Genomic DNA, 25,946 nt, shown 5'->3' with positions numbered 1-25,946 from the left:
GACGAATCCGACTAGGAACCATGAGGTTGCGGGTTCGATTTCTGCCCTTGCTCAGTGGGTTAAGGATCCGGTGTTGCCGTGAGCTGTGGTGTAGGTCGCAGACGCGGCTTGGATCCTGAGTTGCTGTGGCTGTGGTGTAGGCCAGTGGCTACAGCTCTGATTAGACCCCTAGCCTGGGAACCTCCATAGGCCACAGAAGCGGCCCAAGAAAATGGCAAAAAGACCAAAAAAAAAAAAAAGGAAGAAAAGAAAGTTCCTGAGAGAAGAGATGTGGTTAAGGTCACCTAAGAAACTGATGGCAAGAGTCGGCCCAGAATCCTCTTTTCTTTTCTTTTTTTTTACTGAAGTGTAGTTTCTTTAGTGTTTCCGGTATACAGAAAAGTGACTCGTCGTGTATATATTATATTTGACATTTTGACTTTTTCTGAGTCTTTTCTATTATAGGTTATTATAAGATACTGAGTATAGTTCCCTGTGCTATACAGTAGGTCCTTGCTGTTTATTTTATGTATCGTAGTGTGTATCTGGTAACCCAGATTCCTCGTTTATACACCCCCTTTCCCCCTTGGTAACCATTGGTTTGTTTTCTATGTCTGTGAGTCTGCTTCTGTTTTGCAAATAAAGAAACCAAGCTTCTTGAAATAGTCCAGGCATGTTTCCTTGTAATGTGACTCGTAGGATCGGGAGAAACCAGATTTGGAACATGCCAGACTGTCTGTCTTTAATCCCCTGCAGTATCCCACCAGTCATTAATTGTTTCTCTCCTTCAGTACATCGGTGACTGAAAATGTGTGACCTTGTAGGTGGCCTAGTCTGTTCTTTGGTCCCTCACCTACCAGACTCTCATTTAATACCTACTTTGAGTCAAGGAGGATATATATACTGGAGATTCAGAGATGAATGTCGCATTTCCTGCCCTCAAGAAGTTTATAGCGTTTGGGCCAACGCAGATCCATCATCAAAGTATAGCCCAACATCCTAAATGGTGTTCTCCCCTGATGCGTGTCAACTTTCTTCTTTTGAACCAACTGCATTGCCCAAGGACGATAGTCCTTCCTCATTGGACCTAAATCAAGCCATTAGGGCCACAAAACATAAGTCTAAGCCTTATTTCACCGAAGAGCCCTTTAGATATTTTTAAACAGGCATCCTACGCCTTTAGCAAGCTCACTTCCCAATTCCCCCAAGAAGTGTTTCTTCGAAGTGTGGTTTCAGGTTCTCTTAAGCCTCTGGTTACCCTTTGGTGAGTACGCTCCAGCTTGTCTCACCAGTCTCTTCAGTGTGGTTCGCACATGGGAACAACTGAGCCCCAGACCCGGTCTGAGAGTGCAAGGCAAGAGCTGAACTTCTTTATCACTCCCTGCATTCTTCTAGGCATTGCACGTCTAAAAATGTAGGGCAGGGACCATAGCTTGGTGGTCACCAGCTGTCCTCTTGAGTGTCGTGCCACACCCACTGCCCTGACCTCTCCCTGCATTTCCACCTTGTAAGCCTCCTGCACAATTTCTCAAAATACAACAGATGTCATGGAGGACCCTTTGGAGAACCAGACATAATGCTTGTCCTCAGGGAGCCCACAGTCTCAATAGTAAGCTTTGTTTTGCTCCCAAATACATAATTAACGAAGAACTAGGACTCCGCATACAATCAAGGAAGCAACTCTTTTCCTAGACCTCCCTTGGAACTGCTCTTCGTAGTGGCCGGTAGACTTCTGGGTAGGATTGAAAACAGATCTCCCAGTTCAAATGCCAGCACTGAATTGGCTTCAAGCCCAGGCTGTCAGGGGCCCTGTCAAATTTTCGTCGTTGCCTGGACCTCGACCGCTGCAGACTGAAGCCCTTTGAATGCCATCATCTGCAAAGAAAGCTGGGGCACCTACAGGGACTGACACCTTGCAGGCCATGGAACAGCTTTGCAGCACCTGGCACCTGCCCAGCGCCCATCTGGAGTGCACAGGGAGAAAAGTTCTTTCAGATGTTGGCATGAGTGGCCTGCGTTTGGGCTTCTGGGAGACAACAGGTTTCATTCGCTTTGACAGTGCTTTTCCGCAGGAGGAAATCTACCCAAACACCCCGCCTTCTTTGTGCTCAGCCCATTGCTAGTTGGCTTTCTGTTTTTTACGGTGGGGAGTTTCTGTGTGTTTTCTGTGTGCATGTGTGTTTACCCCCAGTAACCCACATTGACTTGTTTGGATTCATTAGGCCAAGTTACTCTGTGGTTTTGGTTCATAAATGGAAGACATGTGTGACCCCTCCTTAAAACCAAAATACCAGTTCTGCCAAGTCCTGGCAAACCTCTTTATTTGCACAGCGTCACACTGTTTACTCTTCACAACAAGCCCTCTGCAGTGAGTATTATTATTAAGCCCATTTCACAGATGAGGAAACTGATATTTAGAGACGACTTATCCAAAGGGCTCAAAGCCCCTACTTTGGTCCAGGCCGTATTACCACAAATTGTGGGTCACATGGAACTTGGTTTACCTGTCATTTGCTGTGTGACCTTGAGAAAGTGACTTCAGCTCTCAGTCTCCATCCAAGACTGTGACATGGTGGCAAAGGTACCTCTTTCTCATAATTATAAGGAATAAATTAGAATATAGGATAGACCTTTCACAGTTCCATTTAAGGGAACGAGAACATCTCTGTTGGAGTCACTATAGAATGAGCACCCAGCTGTGCTATCTAGTTTGTTTCCCAGTTCTTTGGGTGGTCAGTAATAAACCCACCCCCAACCCTGCCTTCAGGATCAAAGAGGATGTGATAGATGTAACCTAGAGTGTAAATTTCATCAATGTAGTCAAGGTGATGTGTCCACCCATCCATCTGGCTATTGAGTCTGTGTTCCTTCCTTCTTGCCTGAAGCATTAGCATCCTTGCTCCTAGAGAGAAGTCAAAAGGAGCCATCAGAGAGTGCATCTCTCTTGGGCAATAGAGAGACCTGGGCTCTTCGCCAGTCATGTCCAGAGCATTGCTGACATCTTTGACAACTTAGAAGAGACAAGAGATGCCGAGGAAGGAGCGGTGGGTAAGAAACACAGGCTTTTGTTAGCTGGGACACATCACAGGCAAACAAGACATGGAGGAGGTCCCAGGAGGGGGAATAAATGCTGGGTAGGCAGGAAAAGAGAGACAAGGATGGCGAGTGGGCTCCGACCTCACTTGCAACCGGTTCCTTCTGTCTTTGGTGCTGGAATCCAACACCAGGCTCCAATCACTGCAAAGGTTTGCCAGCTCAGAGCAGGTGGTGCCCACACCAGGGTGAGCTGATGGAGGAGAAAAGCCCCCCTCCATCTTCTTGTATACCTGCCCCTGTGAAACAGGGGTCCAAGGGCACAAGGGAACCTTTCTACAGAAAAGAAAATCATGGACTTGGAGAATAGACTTGGGGTTGCCAAGGGGGAGGAGGAGGGAGTATGATGGATGGGGAATTTGGGGTTAATTGATGCTAGCTATTGCCTTTGGAATGGATAAGCAATGAGATCCTGCTGTATAGCACAGGGAACTACATCTAGTCACTTATGATGAAGCATGATAATGTGAGAAAAAGAATGGATATATGTATGTGTGACTGGGTCACCTTGTTGTATGGTAGAAAACTGACAGAACCATGTAAGCCAGCTATGGTGGGGAAAAAAAAAAAAGCGTGCAAAGGAAGGGAAGGAGGTCAATAAAGAATGTGTTGGAGTTCCCGTCGTGGCTCAGTAGTTAACGAATCCAACTAGGAACCATGAGGTTGTGGGTTCGATCCCTGGCCTCGCACATGGTGTTGCCATGAGCTGTGGTGTAGGTCACAGATGCGGCTGGGATCCCGCATTGCTGTGGCTGTGACGCAGGCCAGCGGCTGTAGCTCCGATTGGACCTCTGGCCTGGGACCTCCATGTGCCTTGGGTGCGACCCTAGAAAAAACAAAACAAACAAAAAAAGAATGTGTCAATAAATTGGACAAAAAAGAAAGAAAAAGAAATAGGTTCAGCAGGTGGCCAGGCTGCCGAGTGTCCTCTTCTGGGCAGGGTTTTCCTCTGTGGTGTCTCCTTATTTCCTACAAAAATGAGGCTTCAGAGTTTCAACAAAGAAAAGCAGAAGCTGCTGAATGAAGGCAGGGCTCCCCAGGCATCACCCTCGGACTCAGGAGGACGTGGTTAGCAAATGTGATGGTCTTTCACCTTGCCGTGGCGTGCTGACGGTTTATTTCTGGGCAAGGGTGGTGGACCAGATAGCATGAGGCACAGCCGTGGGTTCACCGAGGCCTCTGTGGTGTCCTGTCTCCCAGGCCGGGTCCACCAAGGAGCGCTGTTGGCTTTTCTTCCTTCTGCAGAAGCCCCTTTGAATTCCAAGCCATATTTTGTTCACATCCAGAGAACACGCCCACTCAGAACACATGTCCGGCGCATGAGCCAAGGAACCATTTAAACTCTTCATTCCAGTATTGATGGAAGGAAAAACAAGTTCCTGAAAATCAGATTTCCTGGCAGGACCCACTCTTGTGATAGAAAAATGGAGGAAAGCCCCCTGTTTTCCAACCGACCATACATCCAGTTATGAAAATCAGGTCTTCCCAGGCAGCTGCATTTTTAATTCAGGGCTGAGCGGATCTTAAGTACACCTTCTACTAAACGAAGACAGCTGCAGTTTGACCATGACCATGAGCAGGGCAGGAAAGAAGGATGAGGGGAGGGGGCGAGAAATTCACCAGACACTAATTGGAAACATAACAACATGTTTATGCAATAAAGTTCACACTTCTTCCAAGCCAGAGAGTGTCACTTCTGCAGTAGCGTTTAACAAAGAGATACCTGGTCAATGGAGACTTGCTATTTGTAGGATCCCAAGTGGACCCCAAGTGGTTGAAATCTTTCCAAGGCGAAGAAAAACTAGGTACCTAAACAATTTATCACAAGGAAATATCCTCCAAATGTCTCCCTTCTATTCCTGGCTGCTATCGTAGAAATGATTCTGTGTCTCCTACAACTGCCTTCTCTGACACCAACAGCCTGGGGCAAGTTTTGTAGCAAACACCCTTCTAGCTGTCAGATTTAGCAACCAACACAATACAGAAAATATCACAGAAAACACATTTTCCTCCCTTTTTCACTATAAAGGCTTTTGGGGAGTTCCTGTTGTGGCTCAGGGGAAACAAATCTGACTAGCATCCATGAGGATGCAGGTTTGATCCCTCGCCTCACTCAGTGGGTTAAGGATCCCACATTGCCTGAGCCATGGTGGGGGTCGCAGACACGGCTCAAATCCTGTGGCTGTGGCTGTCGCGTAGGCCAGCAACTACAGCTCTGATTAGACCCCTAGCCTGAGAACCTCCATATGCCATGGGTGGTACACCCCCCCACCACCAAAAAAAAAAGACAAAAAAATAAAGGCTTTGGGGCTGTGGAATACAGGTTTGTATCTTACAGCCTTCATAAATAAAAATCTGGAAAGTATGTGGCATTTACCTGCAACGAATCCTGTGAAAAACACAGCTGGTAATTATGGTAATTGCCTTAGGAGACGGATCGTATACCCTTGGGTTTGAGAAGCATTTTAGACCTCGGAGGGATCACTGACATCATATGGCTGAATCTTCCAGTGACAGCTGCAAACGTTGAGAGAGATCCTCCTGAAGACTGGATGCCAGGGCAAGAAGCGAGGAAACTCGGTTTCTGTCCTCAAGGAGTTCCCGGTCAGCAGTGTCGACTATTTTGATAGGAATGAAAGAAAAAGTCCCAGGAGTAACTTAGTCTGTTTAAGAAATGAGGTGACGGAGAAGGTGACATGTGAGCTGGATTCGCAAGAAGGAATAGGCAGGGCCTTGCAGAGAAGGATGAAGAGTGAGCATGAGGATGAGAAAACAGGGGCAGAAAGAACAGGTGATATGGTCAAGGCCAGAGCCCTCAGTGGCACAGCAGGAGCTGGAAGCCAGGCCTTCTGTCCGTCTGAGCTGTACTCTTTCTGCAAGACTGCAAGTGAGACCCCACTGTCCAGGTGTACCCTTAGCCTATAGTTTGACTTGAAATAAGCTTGCCTTAAACTTAACTCAAAATTCTTATTTTTATAAGAATATTCAAAAGGAAATATCCTAAGTTATTCTTTATAAAATCACTGTTTAGGAAGCCACTCCCAACATAGGGGCTTGAGGAACTTAAAGGTGTATGGATTCTTCCAGGCAAAGCCAGTGGAGAGCCAAGAAGCTCAGGGCCCTGGTTCATGAGCCACACTCTGCTTCAGGCTTCTGGAGATGAGGACACAGGCTGGGCTGGACCCTCTTGTTCCTAATCGTGTGTTAGCCTAGGACACGGCTCTGGCTAGCAGAGGGACACCAGGCGAGGGGAATTTCCTACCCACTCCCAAAGGGAAGCTTACATGTGGGCTCCTTTCCCCAATGTTTGAAGTCCTTTCCAAGTTGATAATGGCAGACAACTGGGAAAGACCTTCCTGGAAAGTGTACCATACCATGAGCCCCTCAACCTTCCCTGTGCTTTCCCCCATCTATCCATCCTCAAGCCATTCTTCAAGCTCACCTCCTCCAAGAAGCCCTCCTCTGCTGGTTTTGCTCCTTATCCGCAGCTGCTGCATGGGCTCTAAGTGATATCCTGGGTGTGAGGCTTTGACGCCTTTGTCTGGATTTCTCTTCTACACAGATACTCTCTTAATTATAGACTCACAGAATTTTAGAGTAAGAAGCGGTCCTGGGGAACATCTCTGCTTTCGCTCTCATGTCCCATATGAGGAAGGTGAGGCCCAGAGACGAGAAGGAAGTTGCTTTGGTCACCCAGCATGATTCTAGAAGGGTGGGCCCCAGAAGGAAGTCTCCTTCCCTCCAGGCAGAGTATCTCCATATGCCCTGTGCTGCTGCCCTAGTGACAGCTATCTTTTTTTTTTTCTTAATGTTTTAAATTTTCTTTCTTAGTAACTATTTTTATTAAAGTATAGGTGATTTACAGTGTTGTGCCAATTTCTGCTATACAGCAAAGTCTCCCAATAATACATATATATGTTATTTAGTTGCAGACTCTTACATTTAGAATGGATAAGCCAAGAGATCCTACTGTACAGCACAGGGAGCTATATCCAATCTCTTGGGATAGAACAGGACAGCTGTTATCTTAATCTCCCAGTTAGGCTGCACCTTTCCCCTGGGCAATGCTCCTGTCTTACGGGGTAACATCTCCTTTAACAGAGGCCTTAGTCTCAGCTTCATGACTTGTGCTTGCAAGCTCTGATGACAGGTTGGAGCCTTAGCGCTACTCACCATACTAGCCTTTCCTCTGCTTTAACTTCAATTGGAGACCTTGGGCAAGTCACTGCCCTTTTTCTGGGCCCCACTTTCCTTCTCTATCAAATGAGAACATTGAATTCAATGGCTTCTTGGATTCCGTCATGATCTGAAAGTTCTAGAAGTCACTCCCTTCCAGCTGGTCCTTTGTTGTCTCCAGGACTGGCCTCACTGTCCCACCGGCCTGCCTCCTGCATTCCTGGCTTCTGCTGAGAAGTAAGCTCCTTCGAGGCCCGGAGAGCATAGTGTCATTGACGAAGGCTCAGCTTGGAGTCCACAGGCGTGGGTTCACATCATGCATCCGTGACTTCATATCTCTGTGGCCTTCAGCAAGTCACTTCTTCTATCAGCCTCCTCGTTTTGTTGTCGCTGCTGTTGTAGTTTGCAAAATAGGAAAATCAATACATGCTTGAAGATTTGATGACAGTGAAATGAGATGACTTTCCTGGAAGTACTTGGCACAAAGCAGGCATTCAGGATAGAGTGGGTCTTCCTTTGGTCCACGTCTAGCATGACTGAGAAATGGGCTGGTCCACATGAACAGGTCTCCTAGATAACAGGTTTACTAACTGGGGCTACAAAACGTGGATTCATTTTTCACTGGCATCTGAATGAACTGAAAGGAACTCTGTATCTGCTTGACATGCCACCTAGGCAATACGAATCACACTAGGAAGTGTCAGAGTAACATTCCTGCACGGTGGGCACTGATTGCAGATGCTGGGGATGCGGTAGTGGCAAAGGGAGTAAGAAGGAAAACACATGCCTTCTGAGAGAGCTTGGATTTTTTGGCACATGGGGGTGGGGAGGCCATGGGAGGGTTTTAAGTAGGAGAGAGACAGGATCAGGTTTGTTTGAGAGCGAGAGAGACATCACCCGGGCTGCTGGAGGGTGAATGAGTCAAGATGGGGAAGGAGAAACGATGTCGAGAGGCAGCCACGTGGCTGTGGTGTTAGCCCCGCTGAGAGATGCTGGGGCCTGGGCTGGTGGATGGAGAAGCGGAGGTGGAAAGAGGGGGAGGGGAGAGAGGAAGGGGAGGAGAGAGAGGAAGGGAGGAAAGAAGGGGGCAGGGGAGAGGGAGGAGAAGTGGAGGGGGGAGTGGGAGGAGAAGGAAGAGCCAGGATCCTGAGATTCTTGGCTAAGGATTTACAAATCCCTAGCAGCTTCATGAAAAGATGAATTAACAGGAGTTCCCACTGTGGCTCAGCTGTAATGAACCCGACTAGGATCCATGAAGATGTGGGTTTGATCCCTTGCCTTGCTCAGTAGGTTAAGGATCCGGCGTTGCCGTGAGTTGTGGTGTAGATCACAGAAGCGGCTCAGATCCCATGCTGCTATGGCTGTGGCATAGGCTCTGCTTCAGCCCCTAGCCTAGGAACTTCCACATGCCATGAGTATGGCTCGAAAAAGGAAAAAAGAGAGAGAGAGAGAGAATTACCAGATTATCAGCCAAATATGAAGAAAATGTAAAACACAGAAGAATGTCAAGACCACAAGATTCACCCCATAGCCCAGCATCCAAAGAAGACCACTAAGGGGTTAAACTGTTTTTTTCTCCTAGTGTTTTAAACTGAAAAATTTCTATTACATTTGTAGATACAAACCTGATTTATTAAAGATGGGTTTAGGCACACGTTTCCCCAAACATGTCTCTTTGTGTCCGTTGAGATGTACCTCAGTAAGAGTAAATATAACCTATAATTTTTCACTTTATTGATTCCTTTCAGTGACTGGGCCCGACGCGCTCGAGTGTGTGGGTCCTGGTTAACCCGAGGCTGGATTCCTGGACCCTCTGATGGGTACAAAGCTTCTGTTTACAGCCTTCTTCCTCTTTTCTCCCGCAGAATCGGTGGATAACTGCCCTAGCAACTGCTATGGCAACGGCGACTGCATCTCTGGGACCTGCCACTGCTTCCTGGGCTTCCTGGGCCCTGACTGCGGCAGAGGTGAGACCCCTGCTCGTGGGGCACGTGGGCTCCCCAGGTCCACCCCACACCCCACTTCACAGAGGGAGCGCAGAATCCAGGCCAGCTGCTGCCTCTAGAGAAGGGCTCCCAAGGGCCGGTCCTCAGAGGTCCTGAGAGCGAGGTGGCCGCCCCAGCCCTGTCATCCATCGGTGCATGGCTGGGGAGGTCAGAAAGGAAGGGCAGCCACAGTGCATCCCACGTCTATTTGGGTCCCCTTCGAGGACAGATCGGCCTTTGCTAAGTGTCTTGGACATTCATCTTCAGCGAGTGTGGTTTGCCTTTGGCCTCGTGAAGGGGCCTGAGCTGAGCTTCGGGGCTGCCGTCTAAAAGCTCAGACAGAGTCTTGGCCGAGACCACCAAGGGGAGGGACAGGGGGCAGGCGGGGCTGCTCCTCTCCACGCGGGAGCCCAATCTTGCCTCCTGTGCAGGCATGCGCAGTGCTCATGGTAACCCCTCCAGGATGCCCACGATCTGCCCTGTGTGTTTGGCTTTCATCTGTCCTGGAAAAACGAACAAAGAAAATGCCTCGGGGGGTCTGCTCTGCAGTCCAGAGACTCTGACACTCCCCTTAGGGAAACTAAAACAGGCCCTTCCTTTGGCTTCTCCACCTTCTCCCGCATCCCTCCTCTAGCAGGCATTTGCTTAGCGCCTTTAGCGATCGGTCTTATGCTGGACCCTGAAGTGACAACACAGAGCAAGACCCAAGCCAAAGAGCTTGGGAGACCGACAGGGAAGTGGACCCTTACAAAGCCGTCAGTAAAAAGCGAAGCACGCTAGAGCTAGGTCAGATGCAGGGAGCACCTGTCAGCCTGAGGGGTCTTAGCTCGGACGGGGTGAGGACCAGGAAAGGCTCCGGGATAACCCCTTGGAACTGAGACCAGGTGCTTGAGTTGGTCGTCGCGGTGAGTAGGGATGATGTTTTCTGCTTTCCACAGAAGCAGAGAAAGCGTGCCCTGCAAACACCCCGGTGTGAGGCTGCACTGGGAACTCTGCTTCTTCTTCCTAACGTGAGATAGACTCAGAGGCAGCCCTGAGGAAGCACAGCGATTACCTGCTGAGTGCTTTAAAAGGAGAAGAGGGGAGGTGGGAACCGGGTTCGGTGGTGCAAAGATGAGTCATTCCTTCCAGCAAGAATTACTGTCTCATCCCATATGCACTGCCAGTTAAGAGTCGTGTATAAAACAGCCTTACTGCATCTCGCTACCGCTGGTAGGTCCTTACAGCACAATGCAGTGTAATTTATTTTTATGTAGTGGCCTTCGTGGAGATGATCACAAAACCCTTTACGCCAAGTGGCAGAGTGGAAAGATAATACTTTCAGGGGCCAGGTTGGGCTCCGCTACTCTCAGATGGAGGCCGTGGCATCTGGTAGCCTGAGAGGCAAGGACAGCTGAGCGTGGCTGTGGTTTAAAGAATGTGGTGCTGCATGTGAGGAAGGGGGATCAAAATGCAGTGCGATCAGGAGGAGGGATGCAGGGCAGGCGGGGGACCCAGCTGCCACCTTTTCCAGTGAGCCCAAGGAACAGACTGAAGCCTCCTGTCTAAGGATCCTGGCAACCACCGTGCAGCATCGATAACATGGGGGGGACGGAGGAAAGCAGCGTTCAGTGGGCACTGGTGCCCCAGGCCCTGCCCTGCACACCCTCCCCTCCAGTTCCAGATATGTTTCAATGGAATGCAATAAAGCAAGAGACGCAGATAGATGGACCCACGTGGGAATTATGGCAAAGTGCTTGAAGCCCCGGGGAGAGGGGGTAGGCAGGGTACTCGGGCCGTGGAGTCATGCCAGGCTTCCCTGCTCTTTCCCCAGCCTCCTGCCCTGTGCTCTGTAGTGGGAACGGCCAATACATGAAGGGCAGGTGCCTGTGCCACAGCGGCTGGAAGGGTGCCGAGTGCGACGTGCCCACCACCCAGTGCATCGACGTGGCCTGCAGCAACCATGGCACCTGCATCATGGGCACCTGCATCTGCAACCCCGGCTACAAGGGCGAGAACTGTGAGGAAGGTGAGACTCGCAGGCAGGGAAGCTCCCTGCTGGCCTAATGGTTAGGACTCGGCGCTTTCACCACTGCAGCTCAGGTTCAGTCCCTGGTTTGGGAGCTTAGATCCCACAGCCAAGAAAAAAAAAAAAAAAAAAAAAAAACAGCCATACCCTTAAAAGCAAAAGACTTGGGAGTTCCCATCATGGCTTAGCGAGTTACAAACCTGACTAATATCCATGAGGATGTGTATTTGATCCCTGAACAGTGGGTTAAGGATCCTGCATTGCGTGGCTGTGACGTAGGTTGGCAGCTACAGCTCCGATTGACCCATAGCCTAGGAACCTCCATATATCATGGGTGCAGCTGTACAAAGGAAAAAAAAAAAGACTTGCAGGCAGGCAGCTCCAGCACCTGGCTTGGAGCTAGAGGCCAGCAGGCAGGGTCACGACAGCATCCAAAAGCCTCCTGAGCAGCCCTGTGATCCCCACCCCTAAGCCAGGATTCCAGCAGCAACAATCATTAACCTAGAGGGAGAGAACAGGGAAATTAGAGTCCTCCTCCGTCAGGGGAAGCGAAGTCGGTGTGTATGAGCACTGACTATATGCAAGGCTCCGTGCTAGAAACCTGGTGTCACTTAACTTCAAACCCAAGTAGGGAGGGGTAATCATCTCTATTTTATATAGTCGAGAAAGCTGAGGCTCAGAAGTCCAGTGACTTGCCCAAGGTCCCATGGCTGGTAGATGGCCGAGCTGGGTTTGAGCCATCGTTCTGGCTCCATAGCCTGCGTTCTCTCTCCTCCCCCTTAAGCTCCTCTGCTCTCCATTTTTGAAGTTTGAGTCTATCATAGGCCTCCAAATGCTGCCTTCTGCCATAAGACACATGTGTGTGTGTCTATGTGTGTGTTCGTTCACATTCGAGGCTCTCAGGTTCTCATAAATGTGTCACCATCCTTCATAAAGTGAATACAGGCCTGTGCAGATGGAAGCTAGAAAGTGAACTGCTGACTTACAGTGACATCAGCTCTTCCCAGAAAACCTAACCAGGCCGGATGAGTAAACACTTCTACTCCGCAGACAGGGACCTCAGGCAGGGAGGGCAGTGGCACACCCATGGCCACAGTGCTAACTGCCAGCAAGGTCAGAATTCAACTAGGGTCTCCTCACCTCAGACCCAGTGTCTGTCCTCCTGGCCCCGTGCGATTTCCCCATGAGAGAAGGGGGGCATCTCACACCAGCAGAGAGTAGCTGTTAGGAGTGCACACTCTGGAACCGGATGTGGGTTTGCATCCTGGTTTTTTCCAGCTTCTGACCCTCATCGGTGAAGTGGGAATTCCTTCTGATGACGCTTGCTGTGAAGCCTGAAAGAAATGACCCATGAGAAGCACTTAGCTCACGCAGTGTCTCTCACAGAGGAAACGCTCCATAAATGTTAGCTCTTATATCATTAACATTATTCTGGGGGTGATTGGAGCACATTTCCTGTCTCACCCCACGTACTGTATCCAGGGTCTTTTGAGATGGATGGACTTTGAAACTGTTGGACAAGGCCGAGTCATTACCTCCCACGGTCCACCAGCCAGGGCCCAGGCGCCTTCTCCAGTGCATGGAAGAGGCCCCAGGGAGAGCTGGTCTCCGAATCCACTGGGGGTTTAACAAGTTCCCTCTCAAGCATCATTTTCCCTAAAAAAGAGAGCGAGAGAATATAATGGGCCCCTTTTAGAGGAGAGGGCAGGGGAAGGGATTTGTGTCTGGAAAGCATCCATCACCTCGCCTCTCTGAGACAGGCTGTCTGTAAACCCCACGTGTGGCTGGAGGTCCTGATTCAGACCTATTAACTTTGAAGCGAATTACTTCAGGCTGTCTGAGCTCTACGTGGAGCCCCAGCCCCTCGAACAAAGGACCTTGGCTTTCTCATCCTGAGAAGGGTGACCTTCACCTGCTCTCCCTTTTCTTTCTCGTCGCTGGAGGTGAAGACCCTGTGAAGGAAAGAAAAACAAAGAGGAAGGTCCTTCTGAAACAGTGGGGCTGTCCTGCCCCCCGCCACTCCCAGTCCTACCGCGTCCTTGTCCTGTGGGCCAACGAGGGGCAGTTGTCCTTCTCCTGATCGCAGACTCTGGACAGGGCCCCAGGGGGCAAGGTCACCAACTTGACTTACGTTATCTGCTTGAAAAGAAATGTCTTCACTGCTGCTTTCTTTCCGAGGCGGGCCATCTGGTTCTGATTCCCCCTATTATGTCTGTTCCTCTGGTGGAGCGTCCTCGCAGAGTCCTTGTGTTTATCGTGGGGGTCGCTTGGCCCTTCGGCCTCTCCCCCGATCTCGCCTCAACCTCCCTCAGCTCCACAGGTTTCTCTGTGTTTATAAAACCTCAGCAACAAGCTTACTTTTTTCTACCTCTCCCTCTTCCTCCTTCTGAAGTTGATCGCCCCACGTTTTTCTTTCAAGGCTGATCTGCGCCAGCAGGACACTTAAAGGGGGCCGGGGAGGGGCAGACCGGACCGACCTTGGCCTTTTGCAGTGAAAAGTGAGCCGCTGTGTTTCGGGTCCCGAAGCGAGTCGGACGGCTTGTGTGGTCACTGAAGCGGGGCTCAGTGTGGGGAAAGAGTTGTGTCTGCGGCCTGGCCACACAGGCCCCATCAGTTCATTAACGGGGCCAGGCGTCTGCCACAGTATTTGGCTTGAGTGGCAAGCTCTGCAGAGGAGGAAGCAAAAAAGGTAGCTGCTTGGCACCTCTTCAAATGAGAGACGGAGTTAGACCTTCTTCCCTGTGAAGCTGAGCCCGCCTCCCTGCCAGCTTCTGCTGTATCCCTTCGGCTCTCCAACCCCAGGCCCAGCACTGCTGCCGTGTTCCGCCACAGCTTCCTGTGAAAGAAATATCTTAGGGAAACTATCCCCACATGATGGAGAGAGACCCTTTTAATCTCATCCTAGGGTTCCCCTGTCTCCCCAGAGGCCCCAGAAATGGAAAGCAGCTGTAAGTCTTTGTGGGACCTCTTTGGCAGAGGGTCGTAGATAACGGTTTGGGATGGGCGGGGAGAATGTTCTGGCAGGAATCTCAGCCAGCTCAGCCAAGGTTTCCTGGGGCCGCCTCCCCACCCCCACCCCCACCCCGAGATGCTGTTCCCTTTCTAACTCGCTGCGCGCTCCACACTTTCTCTGCCAAGTTGACCTTCTGAAGTGATGATGAGTTGATGCTGAATCACCTGGAGGTAGCCTCTCATCCGTTCTTTCGGCTCTTTCTTCCCTGCCTGGCCCATCATCTTCTGAGAGCATCGGATTCACAGTGCTGGTTCCTGGGTCCCTATCAGACTTATTATTACATCCAAGGAACAGGACTGTGACGCCAAGGGCCTCTTTGCTAACTTGGCACCCTCTCGGCTTGCTCCGCTAACAGTGCAGATTTATAGATTCAACCTCCAGGGTGCCTCAGAGACAGCGTCAACCCGAAGCCGGGGTCCAGACACTCATGGAACGGGAAATACCTTTATAGGCCTCGGGATAGGAACTGCTGACTCGTTTCCTGTCAGATTGGAAAACCCTCTGGCCCTAGGGAATCAGCCTAGTAGCCTAATGGGCCAGAATAATCCTTCTGAGATTCTGAGATCTGAGGCAGGTCGTGAAGATTTATCACTATTATTATTTTTATCATTTTTAATTACCAGGAACTCCAGCAGGTCATGTTTAAACCATGATTAAGTGGAGCCCAGAGATTGCACGAGAAGAGTTTCTCTGCCGTCCTTCAGCTTTATTCATTTTCCGCTCTGCCCTCTTTCTTTCCTTGTTTTGTTTTAATTTCTATTTTTAACCATTTTATGTGCTTATGTCTCTATACCTGTAGGCATGTCTTTTGGAGCCAGTAAGGTTATCGAGTACATGGCAGTCTATTTCCAGGCATCAGTACCAGGAAAGAGTGATTCAGATTTAAATTCTTCCACTTACCACTTTGTGATCTTGGGCCAGCTATTTACCCTCTCTGTGCTTCAGCTTCCGTATCTGTAAAGTGAGGCTCCAACAGTGATATCCTCAAAGGGTTGTTGTTAGGGTGAAATGAGATAATGTATATAAAAGATTTAATAGAGGAGTTTCCTCATGGCTCAGCAGCTTAAGGATCTGGCAGTCACCACTCTGACTCAGGTTACAGCTGTGGCACGGGTTTGATCCCTAGCCCCAGAACTTATGCATGCTGTGAGCACAGCCCCAGAAGGTAAACATTTTTTTTAATTAAAAATAAAAAAATAGATAAACAAAAGGTTTGATAGTGAGATATGGCATTGAAAAGGGACTAAATTGACACTAATTGTTATTGTTCTGTTGTTATTTTTTTTTGCAAATGGTTGCTCCTGACATTTGATCTTCTTATTCATTATTTAGGTAATTATGTTGAACTCCTTTAAAAACCTAAATAGTGAAAGAACTTTCGTAATAAGCTAGCCCTCAAAATGAACAGCCTGTTCCTAGGATGTTGCTGTTTGTAAAGTCTCTACCCATGGTGTCTCTATCATAACCAGGCTGGGTCTCCCAGTCTTTGGTGCAGAAGTCAAATATACTGGGCTAAGAAATTTAATTGATAGCATAAAAGCACATCTGAATTGTCAGTGAGCTCTGACCACAGTTTGCCCAAGTCATGCTACTGAATGCCCTGACGGGATGGCCATGCAAACTTCTTTGCAACAATTCACAGCTTATATAGTCCTTTCAAATCCTCAGTGTCATCTGGTCCTCATGGCAGCCTGAGAGGTAGGTGGTTTGACCAGATCTGCTTTACAGAGGGAAGCATAGAGCAGGCATGTGACTTGACTGTGGTCGTAGAACCATTGTAGCTTGTCCTGTGACCCTTGAACTTGTGACCTCAGAGGTCAAAGGTCAGTTCTTTCCTCTGCAGTCTCTGGCTTCCTCCAGAACTCCTATAAGGAGGAAGGTGACTTTATGCATTGCAGCTCCATCAGCGCTGTTAACAATGCCGCGTGATGGTACCACTGGGACACCACTCTCCCCTTCTGCTTGCAAGATGGATAGAATCCCTGGGCCGCTCCAGTGCAGGCTCGATCTGTCAACCCTTTGGTTGAATGATGAACACAGACCAGCCCTTTGCCGGTTCTGCCTTCTCTCTGCTGCCCTTTGCTCTCCCCACGTGCTCTGGAGCCACCAGCTAAGTTAGCCCTCAATGTCCTCCCCCAGCTTTTTCCTCTGAAATGCTTTGCAGAAGAGTGGAGGTCTCTGTTAAGTTTGTGTAAACACAAAGCTTTGTGGGGTTTTGTTTGCTTGTTTGTTTTTGTCTTTTTAGGGCCACACCCGTGGCATATGGAGGTTCCCAGGCTAGGGGTTGAATCAGAGTGTAGCCACCGGTCTATGCCACAGCCACAGCAACACCAGATCCAAGCTGTGTCTGCCACCTACACCACACCTCATGGCGATGCCAGATCCTTAACCCACTGAGCGAGGCCAGGGACTGAACCTGCATCCTCGTTGGATTCGTTTCCACTGAGCCCCGACAGGAACTCCCCAAAGCTTTGATTTAGGGAAATCAGCCTCAGGAATGGAAATATCATTGGATTCAGAATCAGACAGACCTGTCTTGAGATTCCTCTCCGGCAAGATTTAGCTGTATGATCTTGTGTGATTTATGTACCTCTCTGAGCCTCAGTTCCCGCCTCTGTACCTCACTGGGTTACTGAGAAAACTGAATCTGATGAAGTATGTGAAACACTTGCTGTCGTGTGAGCAGCGAGCACATAACGCGTGATATTATTTTCTTTCTGGGAGGTCTCTTGAGATGACCCTGACCTTGGGCCTGAGGAGGATGGTGGTTGCCTTGGCTGTGAGCTCCAGCTTTATAGGTCACCCGCCACTTGAGGAGAAGCCGTACACAGCGACCATATATAATTCTGAATAGTCGTTGAAATGTTTGTCTGGAAAGTGAGGTTTGCAAGTTTGTATCCATCACCAGAGGGATGATGGTAAAATCTAAGGGAATTTAAATGCAAAATAAATTCTCATATAAAATAAGGAATCTCTTTATTTTAGTCCCATATTCACAGACATAAAACTGCCTCCTGAAGTGGTGAACCCTGATAGTTTGTTCTGTGATGATGTGTTAGCCTCTTATGAGCTAGGCTCTGTTCTAGAAGGCGGAGGAAAAGAGCCTTGTCCTCCCTTGTCCTGCAGTTGGTACGTGTGCGGTGGGAGACAGGCACCGAGTGCTCTGCACACACGTAGGCCTGACGTGTGTCAAATCCAAAGGTAGGAACGTTGAGAGTTCTCCTCGTGGTTCAGTGGTTAATGAACCTGACTAGCATCCATGAGAATGCAGGTTCGATCCCTGGTCTCGCTCAGTGGGTTAAGGATCTGGCATTGCCGTGAGCTGTGGTTTAGGACTCGGACACAGCTTGGATCTGGCGTGGCTGTGGCTGTGATGTAGGATGAAAGCTGCAGCTCCGATTCGACCCCCAGCCCGGGAACCTCCATATGCTGCAGGTGTGGCCCTAAAAAGACCAAAAGAAAAAAAAAAGGTGTGAACATGTATCCACGTTTTACAGGTGAGAGAAATGAGACTTGAGAGGTACAGTCAACCCCTGGGTGCAGTTGGAAGCCCAGGTCGGCTGTGGCTGGAGTTACTGCTCTTCCCCACACCACGTGACCTCTCCAGGGCCATCTGGGTCCCTGTCCTGGAGTATGCGAAGCTCCTCCACTATGAAGCAGCGCAGTTCGCTTAAAGCAGCCCCATCCTTGCTGGTCTGATGCCAACCTGTGTTGTCTCTCCTCTGTGTCGCAGTGGACTGCATGGACCCCACGTGCTCGGGCCGGGGTGTCTGCGTGAGAGGCGAGTGCCACTGCTCTGTGGGCTGGGGAGGCACCAACTGCGAGACGCCCAGGGCCACGTGCTTGGACCAGTGTTCGGGCCACGGAACCTTCCTCCCAGACACCGGGCTTTGCAGCTGTGACCCAAGCTGGACTGGACACGACTGTTCCATCGGTAAACATGGGGAGAAGGGCAGGCGTGGATGAGGGAGGAGGAGACAGGGTTTCCATGGGGACTTGCACACCGTCCGGTCCTGATCAGTGCCCTGACCTTGACTCTGGTCCCGTAGCTGGGGTTATGTGTGTCTACACACGCTTTCCTTCTTCCGCTGAGCTCCCGCCCTCAGTACCGCTACCCTTAGAGGGGCAGAGAGTTCACGAGTCCTGTCTTCACAGCATGCCTTTCAGAGTGGTGGCCTCAAAAGTCAAAGCATCCATCGCCCGTTCACCATGTTAATTATAATAGATGTGTTTCACCGAAACCTCGTCTCTCATGTCGCGACAGCCATCCTAGAGGCAGGGCTGGAGGGAAGAGGATGCCCCTGTGAGATCTGCAGGGATGGGCCTTTGCTTTCACCTGTTCCCCAGAATCAGGTCCAAACACAGTGTAGTATTTAGGGTGCTCCGTGATGTGCCCCCACCTGCCAGATTCTCTAAGTTCTGTGAGGAAGGCAAACATGTCTTATTCCACGTTCCCAGGACTCAGCCTAGGCCTGGCCCACAGCAGCTGCTCAATAATACATGGATGGATGGATGGAGGATGGATGGATGGATGGATGATGAACAGACACATGACTGGATATGCTCTTGGTAGTGGCATTTGGTTTACCACAGAGCTTACACATGTAAAGTTCAAGGATAAGTACATCGGCACCCTCCGTTTATAAGCACTCTTGTGATCTAGAACCCCCCCCCTCAAGGTGAGGAGTAAAGGAGAATGTAGGGGACTCACCTAGCACTAGTATGTAGTAGGTCCAGTCACTTGTTGTCTCTCATTTGAACAGTGTCCACTGTTGTTTTTGGCTGTGTTTTTGTCTTTTTAGGGCATATGGAGGTTCCCAGGCTAGGAGTCTAATTGGAGCTACAGCTGCCAGCCTACACCACAGCCACAGCAATGCCAGATCCGAGCCGCATCTGCAACCTACAGCCATGGCTCATGGCAATGGCGGATCCTTAACCCAGTAGTGAGGCCAGGGATCGAACCTGTGTCCTCATGAATAGTAGATTCATTTCTGCTGAGCCACAATGGGAACTCCAATGTCCACTGTTTAAATCCACACAAAAGCCCTGTGAGAAAGTCCTATCATCCCCGTCACAAGTGACTAGATATACTGGAATTCCCTTCATGGCTCAGCGGTTAACAAACCAACTAGCATCCGTGAGGACGCAGGTTCAATCCTTGGCCTTGCTCTGTGAGTTAAGGATCCGGCGTCACTGTGAGCTCTGGTGTAGCTCACAGACGCAGCTCAGATCTAGCATGGCTGTGGCTGTGGCATAGGCTGGCGGCTACAGCTCCAATTAGACCCCTAGCTTGGGAAGCTCCATATGCCTCAAGTGTGGCCCTAAAAAGCCACAAAAAAAGGTGACTAGATATAGTTCCCAGCGCTATATAGCAGGATCTCATTGCTTATCCACTCCACATGCAATAGTCTGCATCCACTAACCCCGGACTCCCAGTCCATCCTACTCCCTCCCCCTCCCTGTTGGCAACAGACTTGGCGTATTTTGAATTGCCTTTCCCCACTGGGGGCAGAATGGGTGTTCACCTTTCATCCTTGTTTGCAAAACTCATGTCAAGATGAGATCTCGAGCACAGATGCTCCAGAGTGTTCAAAATAATTCTTTTTATATAGCTGTGTTTATAGCCATATAGTAAATGGTCCTCTTAAAGCTACACGGGGCTGTATTGTTCATTATGTGGCCACAAAGCTAATTTGTGATAGAAATATAACTGCCCCTGCATCATTGATCCCTGATGAAGCTCCACAGCTCGGATCAGGCAGGTGTAACTGTGAGTGAGGTCACCAAGGAGTCTTTAGTTGGTCCTGGAAAAGGAAGCAGCGGATCCAGGGGAAAGGGACTTGGAGTGGAGCTGTGAGGGCCCACCTTCCTCAACTCTGCGCCCCCCGCTCCCGTAGCTGGTCTCCGATGTGACCTTGTGGGCTAAGGCCCAAGAGCTCCATGTGGTAAGGAGCCCCTGAGTCCAACAGTCTTAGGTCCAAATGCTGGCCCTGCCGTTTACTGATTATAACTTTGGGCAACTGGCTTCACCTCTGTAAGCTGTGAAAAGGAGATGACAATAGTGCCTGGCGTTTGGATTTGTATTTGGAAAATTATTGTTTGGAACATTATTTAAGGTCATGTAACAAGGCACTGAGCATGCTCATCAGCCCCTGACATGGGCTCAGGTGGTGTTAACTATGCTACCAGGGTGATTAAAACACCCACTGGCGAAAGCCCTGCCTGTTGACAAAGACACCGAGAGACGGAAGTACGCCCTTTCCGGTGTGGGGACTGTGGTGTTTCAGTTTCTAACCTGTGACTGCCTAAAACAGTGTCATGATTTCGTGATTGCCACTAGGCCAGGAATTTAAAAGATGGCTTCAGGAGTTCCCATTGTGGCTCAGCAGGTTAAGAACCCAACTAGGATCCATGAGGATGCGGGTTCGATCCCTGGCCTCACTCCCTGGGTCAGGGATCCAGCGTTGCCGTGAGTTGTGGTGCCTCAGATGCCGCTTGGATCTGGCGTTGCTGTGGTTATGGTATAGGCTGACGGCTGCAGCTCCGATTCGACCCCTAGCCTGGGAACTTCTCTATGCCGTGGGTGCAGCCCTGAAAAGCAAACATAAATAAATAAAAATAAAAATTTTAAGTAAATAAAAAATTGCTTCAGAATTACCAACTCCCCTTGCAATAGCAGTGATAGTTTGTTGAGTGCTACCTGACATACAAAGCTCATACACACACACACCCTGTAACAGCAGCCAGTGAGGCAGGGTGACGGGTGTGGTACCACCCCCATCCTCCCCTGGAGGCTCAGGGAGTTGCAGGCGCCCCGTGCCTGACGAAGCTGGGAATCAGAGCCCAGCCGGGGGCTTAGCCTGCTGCCCAACGCTCTGCACTGCGACCTCACAGGCCATCACTTGTGTCCCTTGGCTGTCACTTCCGGCCAGAAGCTCGTCGGAAGGCTAGTGAAAGCACGTTGATGGTGGCTGTCTCTCCCTACCATCCAGGCAACACCTGCCTGGGCTGCATCCTGGCTCTGCCCGTGCTAATAACTCTGTGATCTTAACAAGGAACTTGACTTTTCCTGGCCGCGGTTTCCTTGTCGGAAAAATGGAATGATAACCCTCAGAGGGTTGTGCGGTGATTAAGCTGTGTAACACAGGTACACACGGAGCAGTGCCTGTGGCGGGGGAGCCCTTCGTCTTTCTCCTCCCTCCCTCCCTCCCAGGGGATCTTTCACTGACTGGAAGCTCTTTGAAAAGGATGGAGTTTGCCATCACGTTGAGCAAGAGATGCCTCATGTACCGGATGCTGCTGTAGCCGAGGCCATGTCTCTATGCTTAGGCGAGTGAAGGGGCACCGAGCTTTGTTTCAGAGGACCTGCTCCCCGCTAGTTGAATGGCTTCAGCAAGGTGCTTAACCTCCCTGACCCTCCGTTTCCTTTGAAGTAAAATTATCTGTGAGATTCTTACAAGGACTGAGTGAGAAAATACATAGAAAGTGGTGAGTACCATGGCTAGCACAACTCAGACACCCAGCAATCGTGCTGCTGTTTGTGTTTTCTGCTCCTGGCTCGGCCTGGCCAGCACAGAACCGCCCAGAGCCTTTCCCTCTGGGGCTGCAAGACTGGGAGACACATGCTAAGTGAGCCTTTCACCACCTGCGCTGACTGCGGGTGGTGGGGTTGGCAGAAAAACACCCGCGCCGTCTGGCTCTCCAAGGAAGGAGGACCGTCTCTGGCCTGAGATGCGTGTCATGCTGGTTGGCCCGGAGAGCGAGGTTTAATGAAAGCAGCTTAAACCAACATGCCCCTCGCTCAACACCCAGCCTCTAACGAGATGTGAGCTGACAAGTTTCCCAGCCCTTTGGTTGGGTCCGTGGAAACGGTGAAGTCAGATTTTATGCCAGTGTTTACTCAGGCCCCTGGGTGCTCAGCAGCATGGCTTGCCGTCTCATCTCAGAAACTCTCCTTAAATCCTGCCTCTCTGATGTGGCCTTTCTTCCTGACAAGCCTATAAGGAAGATCACTGGTTAAATAGATGCCTGTGGCCTGAAAGAGCACAGGTTATAGGTCCCATGCCCTGTCCCCAGCACACCTCTGTCCTCAACTCTGGGCCCGGTGGGACCTCGCTGCCTCCGTCTTGGGGATGGTGATTGCCACGGTGGGCATGGTGGCGGTGATGAGGAGGTCGGTGACAATGACGAAAGTGATAACGATGGTGGCGATTGCTCCTGCTGTTGTTTTACGGACGAGAACAAGTTGGAGAGAGGAAATGAGTTGCCCAAAATAACTCAGGGCATCAGTGGCAGAGTTTGAGTTAAACCTGGGCCCTCTGGGTCCAAGCCCTCAGCTATTGCCTCAAGGCTTCTTTCCAGCCACAGGGGGTTCCTGCCTGTTAACCTGTCTTTTGTCCTGATAGGTCACAGGATGGAGCATTAATTAAAGTCATCCATTTCTTAGTACTTATCATGTACCAGGTACTGAACTAAGTGCATTTGTTTGTTTTTGTCTTTTTAGGGCCACCCATGCAGCATAGGGAGGTTCCCAAGCTAGGGGTCAAATCAGAGCTACAGCTGTCCTTAACCCACTGAGTGAGGCCAGGGATCGAACCCGAAACCTCATGGATAGTAGCTGGCTTCGTTACTGCTAAGCCACAATGGGAACTCCTGAACTGAGCTTTTTAACCATTATCTTATTTAAGGTTCATAAGAATCCTGTGAAGAAAGTGTTATTAGTTCTGTTTTCTAGAGCAAACCGAAGCTCAGAACTCGGTTAAATTCCTTGCCAGCATCCCCCCCATTAGTAAGTGGCACAGGACAAATTCAACCCACACCTGGCTCCGAGGCCTCTCCTGAGCTCTCTGGTGTACTGACCAATATATTACAGATGCGCCTCTCCCTTGCCAAACTGTGAACCCCACGAAGTCAGGGTCTATCCTTCTCCCTAGGGCAGGGCTTCACACCTATTAAGTTCCAGGGTTATTACTAAAATGACTTATCCAGGAAGTTGTCAAAGAGGAGCGAGGCGGGCTACAGCTACAGGCTCTGCTCCAGAAGATCCCAGCACACTACCAGCCAAGCAGTCTAATTCCTCCTTTTAAGACTCTCCCCCCACCCAACCCCCGCCGTTCCCACCCCCTCTGCCTCACCCCCACACACCCATAACACTCAGCAAGGCCACATCCAGGTCCCTAGGGCCCTTCTCTCACTTTCCAGACCTAGCTCATGTTCATTTCATGCACAGTGCCAGCCAGCCAGAGCCCCTCCTGGACAAGAGCTGGCATCATTTCCTCTCCTTCAAGCCATCTTCCCCAGGGCACAGCCCTGCTGGGCTGGATGCCTCAGCAGTTTTTGCATAAAGGGCCCCCCGCCCTCTGCACGGCCCTGCTGAGCCAAGGACTCTCCGCTACCCACACCCCCAACAAGTGCTTTAGTTGGCTTTTCATCCTCTTGGCTCAGAGCCCCCTTAGCAAAGGGGAGGCATTTAACCTCTTTAAGATGGTCCTTAAAATTGGAAAAGCCTACCTTGCTCTCAGAGCCTAATGACTTCCAAAGACGCTTTGGGGCTCCAGGGCATTTTCCAGAACACCATTTGAGATGCTGTCCTTTAAACCCACTGTTTACCCCTTCACTGGCTGTCCCCTCAGGTCTCCCTCCCCCGCCCAGTCATCTCTGTCCTCAGCCTCATAAATTCATTCCTCATTTCCACTGCTCTGCGAGCTCTCTCCAGTCTTGTCTTCCATAAATGACTTTTATTTGAGAGGGCCTTCTCACCACATTTTATTCCTTTGGGTTGCTGGCTCATAGAAGCGGTGCGTGGCAGAGTCTGAGTGTAAAGTGCTCATGCTGGTGGTTTATGACTCTTCGCCTTTCGTTGCAACTGAGTTTCATGGGATAGCAGGTGGAGATCTTTTAGAGATTCAGTGGTCCGGATTTGGCGGTAGCATGTGTAGTCAGAAAGAACTGCAGTGGACTTGGAGTGGCACCAAGCTAGATTTTTAAGACAGAACTTATCCAAAGAATATGGCTAATGATACCCGCCTTGCAGGGCTGTTTTTCAGATTAGCTTTACTATGTATGTATAAGATGCCTGGCATGGTGGCTGGCCCACAGTAAGTACTCAATAAAGTATTAATGTATATTTTTAGAATGCATGGTTAAATCTAAATTAGCCAAACAGTGCTTACATTCTAACAAATTTAAGTTTGAGGGCAGTTTATATGGTGAAAGTTTGGAACCAGACCTGGCTTTGAGTCTGTGTGACCTTGAAACAACTCGCTTTCTCTCTCAGAGGCTTGATTTCCTTGGCGTTTCTCAGACTTGTTACCTGCTGCTTCCCCCAGCCCCCTGACTCTGGTCCCGGGGTCTCAATGAAGAGTCACTGATGAGTTGGCACATATATCCCCAAACACTAACACAAGGGCCCCACAGCACTGGCCTCAGCCTCTGCTCAGGGTATCCCAAGCTCCTTTGCAGACAGTAGCATAGCCTCCGCAGAGAGCACACCCCGGAACAGCTCCGGACGTGCACCCACTGCTGACAGGCGCACACGTCCCCTCCATTCACCCACGAGCCTTCCTGGCCTCCCCGTGTGCCAGCCTGGTCCAGGCACCGCAGATCAGCACGCCTCAGGCCATTTGGAAGCGACATTTAGTAGTGGTGCAGCCTCTTAAGACCCCTGATTGCCATGTGTACGTGGGATTGGGGGCCCAAGGGCAGACCGTCTTCTCCAGGATGCAAATGTGGGAACCAAACTGAGAGGAGGCTGAAAGGGGGTTCCTGGAGGCAAGGGCAGGAAGGGCCATCCAGGCAGAGGGAACAGCATGTGCAGAAGTAGAGAGCAGTCTTCCTCAGTCGGCCTGGAGAGTAGGAGCCAAGGGGGTGGGTGACGAAATCAGGCCAGTAAGGTAGGCAGGGCCCCAGTCATGGAGCCCGCTGAGTATCTTGCGGAAAAATCTTAGAGTAAAATGTTTTTCAATGCGCATTGAAAATTTCCCTTTCAGACTCCATGCCAGGGCTCATTTTTAACTCGCTCCATGCAACCTGGCCTAGGTCCTACCTCGACTTAGGGGAACCTTCTAGAATTCAAACTCAGATCCTCTGAGCTTCTGATTTCTTCTCTACTACTCTCCTCCCCTGCCAAAAAGAAAAGCAAATCACAAAGCACAATTAATAATAATAATGGCCAGATGGATATGGAACAGAAAGCCTCTGTTATCAAATTAAGTCCCGGTTGACAGTAAAATAAGTACAATGCTTTAAAAAAAAAATAAGCTGAAAGTAGCAACAGGGTTTTAAAAAATTAAAGCTCTAAACATAGCAGTTGCATTCGTTCTAAATTTTGAAAAGGGTAATTCAATTTTACTTACGAGGCAAAATATAATTACATTTAGATTTGAGGGAACAGAACTTAATTCTTATTAATGACAGAAAGACTGAGTGAGATGCTTTAATGCCAGAGAAATTGTCTTCTGTTCATGGATGGGAGAGAAAATTAGATTCAGCGCTGAGCATTCTCCCCTGTTACAAGTCTCATTTGTGTAGCCGGAATTGTTCCCTCTCTGAGAAGCATCAGCTTCTCAGCCCAGAAAGCACAGTGCTGACATCCAATTAAACATCAAAAGGAAAACTATCAGACTGGGCTATTTTGGTATAGGTGTGTTATGGGAGGGGAAACTGGAGGTTAGAATTTCACCCAAGGAATCAT

At 49.8% G+C, this 25,946-nt stretch overlaps 1 protein-coding gene across 1 annotated transcript in view; it reads left to right on the top strand.

Annotated features, from left to right (window-relative positions):
* TENM4 (teneurin transmembrane protein 4) overlaps positions 1–25,946 on the top strand; it is a 786,343-nt gene that overhangs the window by 617,678 nt on the left and 142,719 nt on the right. Inside the window, 3 exon segments of the mRNA XM_005667171.2 lie at positions 9,114–9,215; positions 11,047–11,241; positions 17,988–18,188. Coding sequence (XP_005667228.2) covers positions 9,114–9,215; positions 11,047–11,241; positions 17,988–18,188 — 498 coding nt within the window.

Source organism: Sus scrofa, chromosome 9 (assembly GCF_000003025.6).
Source record: "Sus scrofa isolate TJ Tabasco breed Duroc chromosome 9, Sscrofa11.1, whole genome shotgun sequence".
NCBI classification, from domain to species: domain Eukaryota; kingdom Metazoa; phylum Chordata; class Mammalia; order Artiodactyla; family Suidae; genus Sus; species Sus scrofa.
Note: the sequence above shows the minus strand (reverse complement) of the source record. Positions and strands in the feature narration are given on the sequence as shown.